Here is a 20728-nt window from a genome sequence, read left to right on the forward strand (position 1 = left end):
GAGATGGACCGCGCTCAGGGCAACTGGCCAATTAATGCATTAGGTTTTACAGCCAACCCGTTTGTAGATAGTGTACTAGACAACCCTTTAAACAGTCTTGGATGGCAATAAAGCAATAGTCAATATCGTTCAGTGTCTCTAAACCTATTCTTACAGTGTTCAGCTGCCAACAGACTTACTGGCTTTTGTTGGGTTTTAATTGCTCTTACGGATCTGAACTGTCACTTTGACTATATCCACCTACAGGACACCAGTAACTTCAAAAGCTTCATCTCCTCCCTCAGTGTCAAAATCACACATTATAATTTTGGCTAATTATTCACTGTCTTTGCCAGTATCATCATCATCACAAGTACTGATGTGTCATCTGTGAATAATGTTTTCATTAGTGTATATTTCTCCTATTTTTTTTGGTAGCACTGATGACTGAGCTCACCTGTTTGCATATATAGGACTTTAAACCTCTGTCTTCATTGTCTTGATCACAGCTGTAATTGCAATTTTTAGTAGACATGTTTTGTTATCTGCTCTACTGTCATGTTCACCACACTGAACATCCGTTTGAACATAACGGTTAGGATTTGACAGCTAATAAAGCTTGACAAAAAACACTGAAAAAAGGAAGACTGAAGACAAAAATCCAATATGAATCACTGGGTTTGTCCCTGTGATGTTGTGAGAGCTTTACTTTGCAAGGTAAAGTTCTTGAGAAACCAGTATGGACTATATGAATAATTGGAACTGAACGGAATCAATAGATGGCTCCCATTTAGTGATAGCTCAAGCCTCAACTCTGATTTATGTCCACCTGAATTCTCAGGGCTTTAGACATCTCTGCCAACTCTGTAACAAACTCTGACATCCTTCCAGATCTGTCATCCAAAATCCAGTAGCTAAAGTTGAGGCGTTTGCCTCGGGGAGGCAGCTTTGCAGAGGTGTGTGTATTCTGCCCATGGTTTTAGCTGAGAAAGTGAAGGGTGGATTCTGTGGTAAAAACTGAATGTTTCTAATCTATCCTCGATATTTAATTAAAGGGGTTGGTTTTTGTTTTGTTTTTATTAAAGTTTCTAATAAACAATGTAGCCAATTATTTTAGGATTATGATTTTTTGATCCAAATGTGCTGCATTTGACATTCTTCCTGTAATCACGTTGTTTAGCTATTTCCCATGCCACTCTGTTGCTTTTGTAGCCTCAATATGGATATTAAAATCACAACCAACAGCAAATGTTCCATCATTCAGAACAGATTAAATCCCAGCAGATCTGATCAAACATGCAGATAAATATCAGTATTTCACATAAAAAGTGAGAAGAAAAATATGTGCTATAAATATTGAGAGACAGGGCACACTGCACCACCAGCATACTGGCTGTGCAGTAGTTTCTGAAGCACAGCCAAATAAGCACACTCTGTTTTCAGTCAACCCAACCTCATAACCTGCAGATAACAGTGCAAATATTAGCTTGAACAGCAGCATTTCTGCAGCTCTTGAGTTCTTTTGTCTCCGAAAGAAAAAAAAAATGCATCCCTCAGTTGTTACAGGAACCACATCTAATTTGTCTATCAAATTGTAGCAGAGTAAAAGCAGATTTTATGGACTGGTGCCCGCACATTGTGAAATAACATGTAGTATTTTTATATAGGGAGGGGGTATGTGAGGAGCTCTCCTGTGGTTTGCATTTTTATTTCATCTATCAATCTAATATATATGCATTAATAATATTAAAAAAAACTTAGCTCATGCAACCTGCAAAAGACTACTTCTACCCCACGCAAACTCTCAGATTCATAAAATTGTAATGGGAATGCAGCATCCACTGAATTATGTAATCCCATACACTGCAGTCATTAAATGAATCCCATTGATGCCTGGAGCAAAATGACTCACGACAGAAATGTTTGCGATCATTCAGCCATCTGTCGTGAAAGTGACTCAAAGAGTCGTACTGGTTGCCTTAATGTTTAATCCCAATGGGAAAATATAGCCTGTAGGACCCGATGCGTAACTACCGTAGTTCCCACACTACGCTGTAAATTTGTGGGAAATGTCAGTTTACAGGCGGACAGCTTTAATGGTAATGAAATATTGATTACGACTACTGTTAATTACCAGCCAAGTTATTAGGAAGACTTGATGTGCCGGTCGCTTGCAACACCGTGAGGATGCTGCGTGTGTGCAAGCGAGCTGCATTTAGAAACATGCGCCTTTGGTGCGGATCTGCGGCAGCTACCTTTGGTCGACATCGCTCCCCAAAGAGCCGATGGTCCGGAGAGGGGTGGAGGGATTGACCCAGGTGGGCTCTGGTGTTTTCTGCACATCGGTCTTGACGTCTGGGTCGATCTCCGAGGGAGAGGGCGTCAGCTTTGCGCCTGCCATGCTTCCCGAGTGTTACCTCCAGCAGATAACGGCCAATATGTTTTTTTCCTCCTGGTGTCAAAATGGGCTCAGTTAGCGACCGACACCGCCGGAAAACCGCATCCCGGTCTCACTGGTGGTGCACGAAGGAGGACGAAGACTGTCTCTCTCCCTGTCGCATCACGGGGTCCTCAGACACACTGAGGGAAGCATGAACTTGTCTCCTGTTAATCGAATCTACCTCCATCCCTGATGGAGATAAGAGGTCCCCGTGCGCGTCTGTGAGATCCTCACGTCGTCACGGTGTAGCGTCAAGAGCTCGACCAACCGGGCTTCCCAGCATGTTACATAACCAAGATGCTCAAATTTAATGACCGCCGATTACTTTTGATCAGGCCAACGTGCCCTTCATTCTTCTTCAGTCCTGTCCCGCAGTAAATCGTCCAGTCAGCTAAAACGAGCTGAAGATTTAGATGCGCCTACACCTTATTGAAACCGTTTTAATGATCAAAAACAGTGCTGAAAATAAATCAAGCTGTCCTCATCTCAACTTCACTGGAAGCTTTAGAAGTGCTATCCTTTCAGTAGCTGCAGGCAGGAGTGACGAAAAACCACATACAAATGAGCAGGTGGATAGGCAAACACTTCAGGCATGATCGTGCTGGTTTGCATGGGAACACGGGACACCTGGAGTTGACATGATATTAGTGTGAGAGTGTGCAGGTGATGAAAAAGAAACCACCAGAGTTTAAAGTTGTAAATGACAAAAAAATAGGAATTGATTTTACAAAGTCATTTTTTAAAGAAAAATATTAATTAAAAAGTGTTTTTAAGAAGCCTGAACTGTTAGAATAAAACTCAACATGTAAACATGAATTTAACCCCGAATTATATGTCCTTTGGGTTTTTTTCAAGTCTTGTAACGGAAGGAGGGCTCTCTCAGTTAGTCAGAGATAAAGGACCCATAATGTACATATTAAGTCATTCAAAGGGAAACCAACGTTGCAGCCACTGATCATTTTGTATGTAAACTGCTTAACACATACTGAACCAGGGATTAAAGATGTGAAGGTATTCTGCAATAGTTTACCTCTTTTGATTTATCTGCTCAATTACTTTATCCTGAATTTCCATACCACACCATACCAATTTTACTTGTAAAACACTTCTTAAACAACCACAGCTGATACAAAGCGATGTATACAAAAACTAACTTCATTGGTAGTCACCTCAAAAGTGGCCTTTAGACTAAAACAGGACAGGTAAAAACAGGTAAGTAGCCTTGCAAATATATTTAAACTCTGTACAGTATGGATGTTGTCATCAAAAACCAAAGTCTGATTGCCAGATTTTTCACATTTTATTTATAATTCAAATTTATGTCATCTAATAAAAACTGTCTTGCTCACTGAAAAGATTCTTTAGGCATTAATCTAGAATAGTTACTCAAAATCAGTTACATTCCTCATCTTCTGTTCATGATTACAAGCTCACAGACCTATTGTTGGTTATGTGTTTACAGTGTGGTTTATTCCTAATTTAGCCAAAGCAGCCATACATGCTGAACTCCCATTGGTAATGCATTTACAAAACACATTACACACTCCATTTGTGATGCAGATGCTGATCTCAGTTCAACCTGCAGGAAACATTTTAAATTATCTGCTTAAAGTACCCTGGGGATTAGAGAGGCTGGCTTGTGGATGACTGAACGGTTACGTCTTCAGTTTTAGTGGGATCTACACAACTACCTACAGTCAGTTTGGATTTAAGTACAAATGAAACCAACCTTTTACAACAGCCCTTTTTCCGAAGGTAGGATTGATCGCTGGATTAGTTTATGTTCTTTTTCATATTGCACTGTTCTAAAAACATGCTGATTAAACTCTATTTTGAAGGCTGCAGTTTACGGTAGTCTTATACTTTATTGCATTTTACCAAGCTTTAGTGGGAAACAGGGTCAATAAAATTCGAGGAACACTTGTTGATATTACCCAGTACCTTTTAACAGGCTCATGTTCTCTAAAAATCAATGTGTGCATACTCGTAAAATCATAGACAATAATGCTGTCTCCGTGTACTAAAGTCATTTATCTCTGTATAAATATTTGTCAAGCAGCGCGGTGCTGCATTTCAAACTGTAAACTGATAAATGAATCATGTTGTATCATGTGACACATACTCTCGCCAAGACTGTGTTTGTGATCCAAAGTGCTGGAAAGGTAATAGCTGACCATAAGGAAACAGTCCGAAGCATAAAATGACAGTTAATGGAAAGAGAAAAGCAACAATGTATGTTGCATAAAACCAGACAGTGGATTGTAAATGAGTTCACGAGTAGCAGGAAGAAATGTACAGATTTGAGCACAGAGACACTTAGTGGTGAAATAGAGGATTGCAGACAGTGTAGCAGAGAGAGAGAGAGAGAGAGAGCGCTTTCATGTATTTTACAGTATATCTAACCACACAGATGGCAGTATAGTCCTGGGTTTTATCTCATGTGAGGCTGCAGTAACGAACATCTTTGAACGAGCTGTTCAACCCTTGCAGTTACTTCAGGTGAAGCCCAAACCCAACTCAGGGTTAAAAACGAGATTTAATGAAGCACAAAAGAAGTCGAACGAGTGCCATTGTTCACACTGGATATTTGCATTAATTACATTAGTGGGTAGCACAATGCAGGGATATAACAAACATGTTAAGAGAGGAGTGAAGCCTGCTGGTTGGCTATAGCTGGCACAGCCTTCCACTTAGAAATGCTTGGCAGAAGAACTAAACACAATTATGCAAGATGAGTAACTTCCAGCTGCGAAGATGAAAGGAAAAAGACATTTCTTTTAAAAAAGAAACAGGGTTTTGGGGGCAGAGCTGATGTATGCAACATCATGCTGTGCCATAGCGCTACTGCTGTCACTGTTGAGCTGTATAGCTGGATGCACAACTGCAGCTAATTTATTTGTTTAGAAATGGACACTGATATAGTGGGATTTTTTTTTTTTAAAAAGCAGTCACCTGACAGCAACATTTATTTGTACTTAATGTTTTGAAAGTGGTAAAAGCTTGTTAGACTGAACCAAAGCTGCTGGTGGGCCTAATAAGTCTCCCTTTAAATCTCCGTGATCACTGGGGTCGCCTCAGCATCGTGCTTCGTGCTGCAGATGAGAGTTGAGAGCTGTGATAATGCTTCCTCTGTCAAAACATATTAACGCAGTGAGCTAGCACTGCTGTGGGTGAGCTGTCTCCCTGTGCTCAGTATAGCCAAAGAGGAGGAAGAAGTCTAGCCAATTCCACTGGCAGGCTTCCACACAAGAGTGTACACATGCATCTGAGCACTGCAAACGGGGATCCTACTGCTTGCTAACTGCAAACTTGCCAGAGGCTGTTTGGTGCGGAAAAGGTTCAACAACCATTTATCAGTCATAACCTTATGTTCTCTTCCAAAAATGAAGATGACTGTGGAACTTTACTTGAGTAGAATGAGTATGCCAGAGCGCTTGATTCATCCATAATAATAATAATTAGAAGAAACACGCCATCAACTCTTCAAAATGTCAGTTGAGCTGTTAAGTTATTTATGAACAGAGAAAACTCGCTAAAGTAATAAGAAACACTACTTCAGTTTGTGCAACATGTATTTACACCACAACCATCTCGGTAAACTCCTGAATATTTTCCCCCCGATATAAATACGTTTGAAACCTTTTCTGGCACTTTCGTTAAGCCACATTAATGGCAAACAAATCGACAGTTCCATGAATAAAACAGCTGCTCCCAGCATGACGCTGTACCAAAAATGAGTGGCACGGTTCTCTTCATTTGCCTTACATGAAAGCATCCACTATATACTCCAGTTAGTTTACCTAGATACTCGTTTACTAAATGAACAGCTGAATCATGTAATAATTCAAAAACATACCTGCAATTTTCATTTCACTTACAATAAAATTACTGTTCAGTCTATATAGTACTGATCACTCAGTGTAAACAACCTGAAGGAACATACAAGCATAAAGAACTTTAATGATGCATTTAAATTAACACACAGTTTAGTTAATAGTTTGCACAGTTTGAAAAAGAAAATCTGTTAAAACAAGAAAGTGCACCACTTTATCTTATTTAGCCTTTAAGACCATCACACATCAATTGCAGATTTCAGAAGCTTATACCACAGAACTTCTATGTCAACAGTTTACTAACACAGCACATGTCTGCTCATGAGCAAGCAATGCTGCTACATTAACACTCATGTACAAGACAGGAAAGTGAATCCAGGACAGACTGAATATAAAGGAACAGAGAAAATTGCTATAATGCTATGATGTGAGGTGCTGTAGACAGGAGATGAAAAAGTCATCAGGTGATTGGCAGGCAGATGAATTACTTGAAAGGGCTGCCACTGGGCTCTTTCCTAAAATACTGCTGCACATTCATGATCAGTGAACCATAGCAGCTTTATTGATTATAAAACATTTACCTGATTGCCTTTAGGCAGGAGAACCCGATAATCACAGCAGCACACATGAAATCACCCTACAACACAGCTATACAACAGCAACTTAAGATAGATTTATAAGTGATAATTAGTGTTAAAGCTTATTATACTCAAGGGAAAAAGCAGTTGTTGTAACATTTAAGAAAAACATGGGAACGCTTTCAAATTCAAAGCCAGTTTTAGTATTTAGGTTTTGCAGTTTTGCTAGACCCTTTGAACTAGTGGGTAGAAATGTGGTTGGCCATTGCTAAATAATCCACTATGTGGAGCTGTACTTGCATCCTCAATACCGGAGCTCCCTGGTCTATGTTTACAAGCTCAACCAAGTACTTCCATCATTGCTTTTGCTTATTAAAGTCTGACAAGCCAAGTCCACTGATGCTAATTAAGTTGGCAAGACAAAGCACGAGAGCTAAATGGCAAATGCACCAGAGATTTCAAGGCTCAAAGATGCAGTGGCCCAGAAGAGAAACAAATTCTGAGGGGGTAAATGAAATCTTAATTCTTCTCAAGCACCACCTTCAATAATTCTCCCTTTGCAGTCTTTCTCTAATTGCACGTCCCACTTGAGCTATCCCTCTGAGACTATGCACTCAGACACTGTGATGTTCCAAATGATTTCATATAAAGACTAATAAAACCTTTTATGAGAGCTGCATGCTCATTCCTTTCTGCTTAAGCAGGTCGTGTCATTTTCACTAATACCTCCACTGCGCTGATGGGAAATAAATCTGGCTAGAAATCGTCGAAACAGAGCTCCCTACAAATTGGGCTTTTTAGCAATGCAACGCTTCGACAGACTCATTTCCACCATTTCCGCTCACTGGCTGAACAAATCCTTAGAGAAACTTGTCTCAAAATAGACAGAAATTGGACAACATGCTTGGGTTCTGCACTTCATTGTGACAATAACAACAACTCTTAAACTCACAGCATGTCAAGAAAAACACAGCCACTCCGCAGCTAATGAGAACAAGTCTGCCGTCCTTAAGTGTCGCCTACCCACTCTGCGCTGATTGCAATGACTAATGCCACCTATGGTCTTAATTTCAAGCTCTGTTTGCTAAGCGGAAATGCACATGTCACCAGTAACAACACACACACACACATTTTGAAGCACATCAGACTTTTAAGTGAGATGACGTCTGGAAGTCATCAGGTCGAAATTGGCGATGCAAAATGTCTCATGGTATTCAAGTTGCCGTTTCTCCTTTATCATTACATACTAATAATTTGGACAGCATGGAAACTAGGGACACAAACAGGCGATAGCTTAATTACAATGCTTGCCACAGCAAATGAAACGACAGCTGTCATTTGTTGCTATCAACAAAAATTTGGAAAATGCTGCTATATGTAACTGCTTATTAGCTACATATAATCATATAATCAAATGAAAAACTAGTGGAGGAAATGAGACTTCATATACAGTGTTTTGACATACATACAGCAGTTTGAGTCAGGTCACTGTAGTCATAAACACTTTGTGGTGGCAGAAACCAGTGAGTACCCCTGGAAATGTTCAAGAAGGAAACTGTTATAGAACACTATTACTGAAATGCTGAGATTTAAGACAGAAAACCAATAAACAGACCAGACTAAAGGAATTGTAAACACACTTGAGACAAAGTAGGTGATGTATACATGATTCAACTACAGAGTTACATGTCAGTAGAGTTAAGGAATATATTTAGTGAATAAATGAGTCACATGGTGATATTCTGTGACATTACATTTAATGTATACTAATTTATACTAATTTTATTTATACTATTATACTATGAAGTAACTTATTTTTTATCACTGTGGTTACAACGTGATGACCGAATATCCAAGGATCCTAAAAAGTCCAGACTTTGTTCCCTCATTCTTCAATTATTCAAGCTACAGTCAGTGTATAGAGGCTCCTGCAGTGAATAATTAGACTTGTTTATCATCGCCCACATATTGTACAGCTGCATTTTATGTCCTTGCCTGTAGCTATAGGTACTACATAAGTTTTTTATGCAAAGACCAATCAACAAATCTTGGTATATGTCCTGGAGAGGAATGCAAAGTACAAAAATGTATTTTGTTTAATATACACATGTAAACAAATAAAAGCTCTTAGGGTCCTGTTGATCTTGTATACTAGGCTTTCCAGGATCCATGTTTGAGGCATTGAGTCATAGGCTTTCTTGTATTTAATCAGGCAGTGCACAGGTTGGTGAGCTTGATCTTGCAGTCTTGGGCAACAGCTCTGTCTACAAATAGCTGGTGTTTTCCCGCTCTGGTACACTGCTAATTCCTTTTTGCGCCCAGCTAATGTATTGAGCCATGTGCCTGTTCTTCTTAGCCGCTATGATGCCTGACAAGAACTTCCATGTGATAGTAAGGCAGGTTATAGCGGCCGGTAGTTGAATGGGTCCCTTCTCGGAGTCTACTAGACACTAAGCATTGCTGTCCTTCTTCCATATCCGCAACCATTATTGCTCCTTGTCCAGCATTGGCGGGGCTGTTCTCATATTATTCCCCTTCCACTGAGAGTACACTTCTCTTACCTCTCTAGTAAACCTCTTCAACCAGCTGATGAAAGCTGTGAGTCTTTGTCTGGCAGTCTTCAGGTAACGGGCAGCTTGGTGTTTCTTTATCGCACTTTTCTGCAGCTCCGATAGTTGGCTAACATCCCCCCGTGCTATCTTGATCTTGGCCTCTAGTCTCTTTCTCCATGGACGGCACTGTTCATCTTATCTACTGGCTGTTCATCTTATAGCCAAGCATCTCAGAAATCACAGGCGCTGTGGTGTAGATCAGCTGGTTGGTTTCATTGATGGTCACAGTAAGGATTGTCTGCAATGCTGCATTCACATCTTCTAGTAGACCTACAGATGGTACTTCACTTAGGGTTTGCTTGTAAAAGTTGTGACTAGCTGTGTGTTTTTCAGGGTATAGCTAGATCAAGTCAAATATAACCATATATCACTTTCTGTTTGGCTTCTTTAAAAAACAAGTCATAATTATTTGCAAATATTAAGCATAAAGCATTAGCTGTTTTATTTAAAAGAAAAAGTCAACATCAGTAACTTTGCATCAAATGTAAATGTACAACAAAAACTTCTCTGTGTGTGCTTGTTACATAAGATAATAAGTGACAAATGTATAAAGACATCAGTATAAGGACAAGTTTTTCCATTTCTGCCCCCTATATATGATGAAATGAATTTGCTGCATGCATTTAAATGGCATTCAAGTTGTTCACTAACAAAAGGCATCATTGTGTGCACGTTGCACCTGGTATTATCTGATTATATCTAGCTGGACCAATCCATCCTCATCTTTACAGTTTGACTCATCACTTTCCCTCTGGTCCTTTGTCTTTCTTCTTTCCTCCATCCCATTTACTCGTTCCAACACGTTCCCTTCCTTTGAGTTTTTGTGCTCCTTCTGCTCATCATATTCCCCTTTCGCTTTGTTCTGTATCTTATCCTCCTCCTAAACTCGGTCCGATTGAAATCATTCAGGCATCAAATCCCAATAGCCACTTCTGCCACAGAATCAGTGCAAACAAACAGCTGCTGCCAGTATCAGTGCACAATTATTGTCTCAGGATGTGTAATTCTGCATGGAGTTTGGTTTTGCAGTATTTATATGGTCAAAACAAAACCATGTTGAGTCAAAGTGTGTCCAACTCCACTTCACAAAACATGACATTTTTGATTGACCAGAAACATACAGCCTGGTGTCTTGGAAAAATCTAACAACTGAGGTTTATGAAATAATTCAGAATTATAAATGGCAATATGAATGAATGAGTCTAATCTGAGACCAGCTGTTCCTTGACAGCAGATCACAAGTCAGTATTAGATCACCACTGCAAGTGGCTCTATTTGACTCACAAGGATGTGTCGAGTTGATAAGGTGACCGATTAACACTCACCCTGTCAGCTTCACACCCAGGGGACCCTGCCTTGATAAGAGGCCAGAAGAAAAAAAACACAAAAACACAAAAAAGACCACAGAGATAAGACAGATTCAACTAATTTTCTTCTGCTCTGTTTTTAACTCTATTGGCATTTGTACATGAATTTGGTGGGCTGTTTCCATTTCTGACTTTGATTGAGGTTAGCTGGCTGACAGACTGAGGAATAAACCCACATACACACACTCAGATATATAATCAGACATTGACAGGTCCATACACCAGCGTGCCCACACTCAGGGCACATACACGAACACCTGTTTAGTGCATGCACACACACACACATACACACACACACACACACACACACACAAATTGCTCGACTTCAGTGTGAATGCTGCTCTTCAGCGCCCACACAACCAAGTCGTCATTATGGCCCTCTGAAACCCAACCCTGGAGATAATGACAGCCCAGGAGGGAGATTACCCCCCTCCTCCCCACACAGGCATCTACACTGTACGCCCACATCCACACTACAGACACAGAGATGAGTGGAAATAAAGGGAAACACTTACATAGACAGCACAGAAGGGCTTAATACTGTTGCACTGTCGCACATTGAACAATTTGCATTTGCGTACAAACAGAAAAACAGCAAAGAATACATTCACAGTGACACTCGGGCACTTCTCCACAATAAATGAGTTCACATCCAGGCACAAAAAAAGTACGGTTTTAGTATCTGGCTTTTGTCTCCCCCCAGTCCTTTGCAAATCTAAAACACGACTACAACAAAGCAGGTTCCAGTAAACATGAGCAAGTTGAGCAATCTCATCTAAATTATGCCAATAAAAGTGAGTAGCAATAACTCTACATGCATGAGAGAACACCGTCTAACCAAAAAGCCATTTTTGTGGATTAAAACTTAGAATGGTTTGCAAGATAGTAATCACTGTAGAAGATAACACAAAAACGAAACAGATTACTAATATGTTTTGTTTTTGGCGATAAGGCCATAAGCAGTGAATGGCCTTATCGCCATTATTTTATTAATATTTCATTCACTTTGCAACAAACTGCCCCCTCCCCTTTTATGTGCTTCTGATAACCCGGTGCCTTGGTGGACTCCCTTAATGATGTATCTTTATTTGGTGCGTTATCTCTGCAACCCACTGCCTTTAACTCTAAAAGCACATCATGACAAATGAAAGAAAAACAGATCAGAAGGTCATCAGGGCAGCAAGGTGCTGATTCCTCCCCCTGGGAGGTAATTTGTTTTCAGACTTCAGACTTCACAAAGGTTCAGCACAGGAAATAGTCAACATCTCAACCCATGAGCATGCAGAAGATCATCAAGCTAGAAAAAGCATGTCCCCAAGGCAAAGTGACATCATCTGTTTGAATTTCCACTCCAGAGATCAGAAAATAGGGATTACTCTGCACTGGCATAAGACAGTATCAATAGCAGTGTACTTTTTGGTGCTTTTCCTATTGATTTCCTGTGTATATGTACATGTGTATCTATGTATTTTACAGCTGTTGTTTGGATTTGGTTATCCTCTGTTTTTCTTGGCAGGATTTGTGAATTACGTGGCTCTGTGGAAACACCAAGAATGTGCATGCATATGTACACACACACTAAGGCATACATGTGCTGGTAGCTAAGCAACAAGCTCTAATTACCTTCTGCAATTCAATAATGTTCAGCAAAACATTCATTTGCAGGGGAACAGTCTTAAGATACATGACACAGAACCCATACGGGACAAAAGATAAGAGATATGTTACCTAATGACTATATTGCCATGTATATTTTCCATGCATTTCCACTGTTAAACATACAGCGAGATATATTATACACAAGTTGTGCATTATCTCACTTTCACTCAAACGACTTGTTTGTCAACATTAAATGGCTAATGCAGTAAAAGGGAAACCTTTGCGCACTCTGGGAAAGCACACAGGAACAATAAACATGTGTGCGTGTAGTGGGGGGTGGGTTGTGGGGGTGGGATTGTGTATTTTTCTGCTGCTCTAAATGTTATCTGTAGACACATGCCTTGCATTTCTCTCTAAAAACATAGTGATGGCGTTTAACTGATAGGATCCCCAGTGACACTAGGCAGATGAACAAAGAAATAAAATGATAGGTAGTGGTATACCAAAGCATTTGCAAGTTATCTATTCCAATTCATTAATTAAGACTTGGTCTGGCTCATTGTGAGCAAACATCAGTTATTGAAATCGTATAAACCTCAGAAATCAAACAGTACTGACAAAAAAAACCAGAAAAAAACAAAAAACACATTGTAACTTTACTTCATTTAAATAGCAGCACAGACTCTCTAGTGACAAACTGTCCAAGTCTTTGGACCTTAGGGCAAGATAAACATCTATCTTTTTACTTTGAACATTACTCAAAATGAAGTGTTAATCATAATCAGTATCTGCGCAGCAACTGCCCCTCTACATTGATAGGGAGAGCTTTGTTTTCTGTCAACAGTTGTTATGCTGTGATTACACTAAGCAAAGCAAAGTTTCTTTGTGGCCAGATTTCAGACAGAGTTTATGCAGCAAAGCAAATTGATATACAAATCAAGGGAAATCAGCATCTTGCAGGAATTACAATATTTTAACTTTGGAAGAAAATTTGCTTCTCAGTATGTCCCTTAGAGCTGGGATTATCCTGATGCTGACAATGAGAAATTGAGAACTAATTTATTGACTGTGTTTGTGGGCAGCTGGAGCTGTCTGATTCAACTGCACTTCTAGACAAAGATAGGGAGAAAAGGAGTGGGCTTGGAGAGAAGTGAGTGAAATTATAGGACTTAATGGTAAGTTCTGAAAAAATGTTTCTGATTTAAGCTATCAGTTGTACTCCTCCTCTGCCTTTTGTTGGATGTTAGGGGTGCACATTTTTATTATGTGAATACACCATGAGAGGTCGTGTTCACCCACGTAAACACTGTCCATAATTGCCGGCTAGATGTGATTGCCACCTTCAGCTCCATCTGATTTGTCCAGGCAACTGCAGTATGAACTGGCAGAATGTCAGACACCTCCAGATACCACTAGGGTCATGCCATTTAGTGTGTTTTCAGATACAGCATCTGCTGTAGCCTAGCAAAAAAAGCTTCTTAAGTCCCCTGTCATTCCTGTTTCTTTAAGCAATTTTCACTCATTGTCTGAGAGTGTTTGGACACCTTGTGAGATAACATTGTAGGCAAAGCGTCTGGTTTTAGTCTTTGCTTATAACCACCAGTATTCATAAGTCTTTTTCTCGAACTCAAATGGATCAAATGCAACAGAACAAAATACTGAGAACACAACCACACGTCTTTTGGAAGCTTCAATGGTTCTGCTCCTTTTTCCTGTTGTTTTTAACAGGAAAGCTGTGAAAACTAGAAAACTAATATCACTTCCCTTCTCAACTAGGAAATATAACAAAGCAGTGTGTGTGTGTGTGTGTGTGTGTGTGGGGGGGGGGGGGGGGTGTCGTCTCCATACTTCTCCATAGTGTAGAACGGGGAACTGGATTAGGAACTGGATTCACCTACAGCAGGAACTTCAACATCACTGAGCCGCAGTGCATTGAGGATAAAACGTTATGGAAGCCTTCATATAAAGTCTCACAAGTTGAAATAGTGAAAGTTCATTTTAACACACAAATCTCTGACAAATCAAAAGTAAGTCCACCATACAAAGCTTTGGCTGCCAGTTTCCTCTTTGCAAGCCAGTATACAATGGACTGCTGATCCTTTAGTGAGATGCCTTCATTTCAGCACCATGGAGAGCTCCACAGCACTCAGCCATGCCTGAGGCTAATTTTTCCCCTCTTGGGTAGCAAACAGCATCTGTTGGTCTGCCTCTCCAACCGCAGCGATAACTGTACTCCCAAACACTACAGCACTCTGGTGACTGTAGCGCCAGTCAAGGGTAAATAAAAAAATAAATATATATATATACTTAATCCAGCTATACCCTGAAAAACACAAATCTCGTTACAGCTGTTACAAGTAGAATTTTCAGCTAATTCTATTTTATGTGATTTTCTTATTTCAGTAGAATTCTGGCCAAAGTAGTATCAGTTTGCTCAATTTATTGTCATTTACTCTAGGAGAGACTTCTTCTTAATAAAGACTGCAAGATTTCAGGTTCTCTGTTGTTGTTATTGTACAAAAAAGATCCACAATATTCCTGGGCAGTCTCTCACATGTCACACACACAAACTTAAAGAGAGCTTTTCGTGCTACCTGTCATCATTCTGAAATGTCTGGTCCCCCAGCAGCAAGTCCCTGAATCGGTAACGAGGTGGGAGCGGAGGCACCCCTGAATCCACATCGGCCATCTTGAGAGCTGAGATGTCCAGAATAACACCAGAGTTGCTGCTGTTGTTTTTCTGCACGGTCTCAGTGGATGGCCTGCATGACGAGAAAGACAGCAGAATCTGCTCAGCAACCTGTCTGCTAGTACAACGGTGACATTTTAAAACAACGTATTCAGCTGAGAACAGACACAACAAAAGTGTACGTGACGCTGTTAATTTAGAGGCTGGCTCTAATTGAAAAAGCATATTACAAAGTTTTAAAACATATGTGAGGAAAGTTATGGTTGTATAATGCACTTGTCTGCAATCACAAAGGTGGTTGCTCGGGGGAACAATGACAAACATTTTACTGTAATGCTCACATGCCAATTTATTCACATGGGACAAAAAGGAAACCACAGCAAACAGAAAAGGCCCATTATCCATTCCATGAAATCCCAAGTAAACACGACATGCATTTATGAGGATGACACACTGAGCACACTGATAATGACAATGAAGATTCTTGACCAGCTATTAAGCTCTTGTGCTGCTAACACAGCTGAGAAAACAGCTTAAGCAGAAATGGTTTGCAATGGGCACACAGACCCTATTTTAAGCCTAAATCCTGACATGGATAATAATCTAAACCATGTGACTTGATGCAACTGACTTATTTCACAAACATCTTGTATTATGTATTATTGTATTAAAGGAAACATACAAACATGCATACATGCATTATTCAAAAAGAAAGGGAACGACATATGAATATGCAACCTATTTACATTTTACAATATACATTATTGCTGCAGCTGCGGCCTTATTGGTCCATCCCCAATAAACATTTCCCTGGTCACATAAAACGACGGGCAAATTAAAAACTACTGCAACCAGAATGTCAACAGTTAAAATCCAGACATTAGAAATGAAGCCAGAAGGATGATGGTTTGTTGCAACAATTGCTGAGAAGTGTATATTACACTTAGTGTAATACTACATGACGCCATTACCTTGATTAATACTACTTCACATCAGCTCTCTCTCACCAGCTCCACATGCAATATGTTTCAAGGAAAAGGAGGAACTAGAAGTAACTAATGCAGCTTTAAATGTCAGCACTATGCAGTAGCCTAATGACTCACACTGAGATTAAATGAGATTGGTGCAAATAAATAAGCTGAAGTAAAATGTTTTTCATTTTTCATTTCTCTTGCACCTATTGTCATTTATTATTTTACTTTTTAAAACAAAACTTTAATTTATGGCAACTAACAGGTGGATGCAAGCTGTAGTCAGCACTTCTCTCCAAGGCTTCTGCTCTGCTAATTCAAGTCATGGACTAGAGCTCAAGGTTATTGTGGTTGTGGTGGTGCTTTATGTAATAAATTGTCTAGTTTTCTGTTTGGCTGACTGTATTTAAATCCCATCAAATTTATGAATGTAGCCTGCAAATGAAGCAAGTCTCCATGAGCTGGTAACTCAACACTTAAAGCTTTTGCCCAAACACTTTCATTTCAAGCTCCAAAATGACTCAAGGAATGCAAAGAGCAACTTGAAAATTCAGATTACATTTTGATAAGGCAATCTATGGAGCAGTAGTAGTGGAGGCACACTACAGGTAAAGACCATTTTCAAAGAACAATGTGCATTTACACAAAATTAAGCAGCTGTTTTTTTTTCAAATATTGTGGCTAATTATTGCATGCGTTTCCACCTTGTCACACAGTAACACATGTAGGGAAGTTCTTCAGGAAGTTACCTGTCACCGAGGGAACTCGATGATCGGCGTGGAGGGTTCATCACTGGCTCTTACAGGGGGACATCAATGATGAATGAGAGCGAGAGAGAGAGAAAAGGGAAAAGAGAGATTAAACAACACTTATAAAAACTCTCCTCTTAAGACCTTTTGAAAGAGGTCGATCACATCCACTGCCTGTTTCACAGCTTACACGCAAAGATCAGTGCGCACTCTCAAACTTTCTGGTTTTTACATAGAGCAGGATTACACCAACACATTTATGCAAGGGTACAGTTTGATATTACCGAGTTGTCCCTCTCCAACATCTCCACTCGATGGTGCTTAACTTTTTTATATTGCATCTTTTCATAAAGTGGAAAGCAGCAAGTGGGTTAATCAGCTACTATCTGCATGTGTTTATTAAAGGCACCCTAGTGTACATTTTAATCTTTGCAATAGTGAGGAGGGATTCCCTTGTCAAGATGCTGTTAGCACATTTTTTTCTGCCCATGAAGCAAAACAAACAGATGGAAGGTCATTTCAGAAACAGGACAAAGACCGTTCTTAAATACATACAGTGTAGGTTCAATATACCAAAGCTTCATCTGTCTGGTTGAACAAGATGGGCATCCATGTCTGCACTTCCATGACATTTTTTTACATTTCCAGCTAAAAGATAAACCTAGACTTTCTGTTGATGTGCCTTTGGTTTATTGCTAAACTGTCTACAGAGGGAAAATAAGTGGGTAATACAGAGCTAAGTGTGTGTCTGTGGTTTTCATACTACGGTGTGGGCAATCTTGAGTGGGCTAATAGCAACCAGAAACATGATCTCCCTTATTAACAGTGAAGGCACAGTCCCCCAGAAGGGCAGACAGAGAAAAGAGAGATAGGTTATGACCGCGAGTACGGTGGAGAGGAAAGAAAGCCAAAACCAGAAACAAAAGGAGGTGAATGCAGAAGAATAAAGAATATAGTACTCTCAATGTGTTCTTTACTTTAGGAGACATCAGAAGTTAAGAAGAACTACATGACAAGATAAAAGAGACAGAGAACTGTACATTCAGCTGTGCAAGTAAAATTAGCACGCAGTATAAAAGAAAAAAAAAATACAGAGCCTGTGACCTCTGAGAGCTCACTTAATGGAGGAGGCAAAGTGACCACAATAAAAGGGAAAAAGAGTCGCTTGCGGTAAGAGAGTGTCTCCTTTTAATGGAGCGCGGTAAGAGAGTGTCTCCTTTTAATGGAGCGAATGTCGTGGATTCAGACCAAAGAGAGCAGATGGAGCGAGGAAAAGCATGTGCAGGGAAGGCATAAAACTCGTCTTTAAATAAATAACGGGAACCAGGGCGAGAAGAAGACTAAAAAGAATCAAATTCGACTTACAATGGCTGTAAAAATCTGCAATCGTCTTCTTCAGAATTATGTATTTCAAAAGGTCAGATGAGACTAACTGCCTTTCAGATTTCAATGCAGAGACCAATATCTAGACATAATGCTCAGCACAGTCTGCAAGCAAAAAAAAAGGAAATCTGTGATTAAAACCATCATCTGTGAAACATATTTATCAAAATTCCACATTTGAAAAAAGTTTGTTAGTGACAACAAAACTTTTAATTAGTGGAAAAATGGGGGCGGGTTACTTATTAAGGTGTTGGATGATTGAGCCATCGGAATTGACTCTTCAAACGTTTTTAACCTCCACAGAGAGGCAGGACACCAAGATTTCCCCAGCTGATGATGCTATTCTAAAGCAAACTCACATTATTTTCTGACTCAATCAAGGCATTCAGTGGCCCCTATGAACGAAGGTAATGGAATCCTGGAAGAGCCCACTGAGCATCAATATAAAGCTGATAACTGTATTGATTTGCAGTGATGAACAATGGCAGAAAGATGCTCTCCACCACAGCGAATCAGCCCATCCTCACTGCAATTACCAAGGGTTCAGCTTTAATACAGATACAATTAATACAGACATACATAACGCAGAAATGCAGTCATGATATTTTCATGACAACCAAAACATCTGCATTTACGTCCACCACAGATGTTATGGCAACACAATATAAATAACAGAGAAAATAATAATAATCTTACTTCACGGTACAGCATCTGCCACCAAAGCTTTACAATAAACTTGATGATATTCGCTGAACTAATACGCGTTAAAACACATAGGTGCATCTGTACCCTGTGATTTCCTGTTAACTTCGTTTACCTGGCTGTGCTCCCGTTTCTGGCCGAGGTCCCAGCATCGTAAACTTAGGTTTGATTTAGATAATCTCCATTCGCTCTCCATACTGCACTGCGTGTGCGACACAGGATGCTTCCCAACAACGAGTACCCGCGAAAGCTATGTCATCACTGGAAAGTGACAATTGCAAGAGTTGTGGGGTGGAAGTTAGCTCCTGTGATCAGAGGTGGGAAGAAAAGGGATCCAACAGTGAGCTTTGGGGGTTTAGTTAAATCCCATCAACCCAAAGAAGGGTCTCCTGACGGCAAAGCGCGAAGCCTGACTTGCTAACTTCCTGCCATTATCATTATCACATGTACGCGATTATGGCACACCTGACATTAAACGTAAATATTCATGGGCGAAAAAAAACAAATAAAAAACAACCGACTGACTTCCTTGTCGCTTAGCAACAACTTTGTTTGCCACTGTTGCCGAACTACATTTCGTGGCGGAAGGAGGACGGACGTTAAGTTAACGATAAACTTGCGCTCGTCTTTTTTATTAGCTCGCAGTCCCCTGTAACCGTTGTCAGCTGCTGTTATATAACAACCCTTGCCCTCGGAATCACTCAAAGTACAGCTTCTCTTCGCTGTTGTCTCCTGCCATGTAACGTCTGCTTACGCATATGAAGTAACACATCAAGTAAGCGCGCTGTCCACCGGGTTTCCACGCTGTCCGGACAACATCATCATCCTCATCCTTGCTTCCCAGGACACAGCGGGTGAGGGGCGCTGATTTCCTAACCTGAAGTCACCACCGGTGCCTCGCCACCTACCGGACAACCTTGGAATAATTCGTCGTCTGCCGAGGAAACTGAAGCGTTTAATGCTGACAGGAAATTTCTAATTTAAAAAGAGCTTTTAGTGAAATGAAAAAAAAAAAAAACACCTAATAATAGATTCTGCAGTTCTGCGCTGTCACGGTTATTCCCACCCCAAATCATGACAGCGCAGAATTCTTTCAAAGTTATGTCAAGGCAAAAGACTGGCTCTTATTTATTTATTTTTAAGAAGTGGTATTTAATGGGTAGTGACAGATGTACCTATATATCCAAACACGTTTGTTTGGAGAAAAAAAGTGCATTAAAGTGCAACTATTCTTCTACTATTATATTTCCACTACCACACAATAAATTGCATGTGGGGGGAGCTTTACTCTTAGCTGCATACTGGTCAGGAAAAGACCAAAACATCACAACAGTCCCCAAAATTATTAAGTTATTTGTTGATCCTTATAATTATCAATATCCAGCAACATTTTATGGAGTATATACACAGCACGTGTAGAGTCTTGGCAACTTACACTTGCAATATCTTCCTACAACACACAGGGAAAAATTACATACATAAATGTATATATGTATTTCTGTTAAACCATACCTGCAACAGCTGCTCTGTCCTCTGCTATTTGCCTCACAACTGTCCCCCTCACATTGAAGAAAATATTCATTCTGTGTGCACAGTGGCACGACTGGGGAGACACCGCTGGTTCCTGTGTGTCTGTGGAAAAGCCGCGCTACTCTGTGTGCGTTCCTTGTGCTGAGCCTCTCCACATTTCAGCCCATTATTCTCCAGGGGAAAGAGCTCTGAGCGTCATCGTTTTAAAGCCCACACAGCCTCTTATGCTTTCCCATGCCAGCAGTCAGATCTCACTCACTCACTCACTCACTCACTCACTAGTCTCGCTAAGGATC

The 20728-nt window shown here is 40.2% G+C and overlaps 1 protein-coding gene across 3 annotated transcripts in view; it reads right to left on the reverse strand.

Annotated features, from left to right (window-relative positions):
- The window catches only part of kcnt1b (potassium sodium-activated channel subfamily T member 1b), a 78408-nt gene extending 57863 nt beyond the window's left edge, over positions 1 to 20545 (reverse strand). For 2 of the 3 annotated variants that reach the window (XM_085476157.1, XM_085476156.1), the window contains exons 1-3: positions 20415 to 20545; positions 16818 to 16866; positions 15003 to 15170 (exon numbers count right to left, since the gene is read on the reverse strand). In XM_085476157.1, the coding sequence (XP_085332283.1) occupies positions 15003 to 15170; positions 16818 to 16866; positions 20415 to 20484 (287 nt within the window). In that variant the 5' untranslated portion in view covers positions 20485 to 20545. Of the gene's footprint in view, positions 1 to 15002; positions 15171 to 16817; positions 16867 to 19017; positions 20349 to 20414 lie in introns of those variants that run through there. The other variant, XM_085476155.1, reaches the window with a different exon arrangement.
- Between the last annotated feature and the right edge of the window lie 183 nt (positions 20546 to 20728).

This window comes from Copadichromis virginalis, linkage group LG12 (genome assembly GCF_057382275.1).
Source record: "Copadichromis virginalis isolate Kocher_CV1m ecotype Utaka linkage group LG12, C_Virginalis_male_GT1.1, whole genome shotgun sequence".
Taxonomy (NCBI): Eukaryota; Metazoa; Chordata; class Actinopteri; order Cichliformes; family Cichlidae; genus Copadichromis; species Copadichromis virginalis.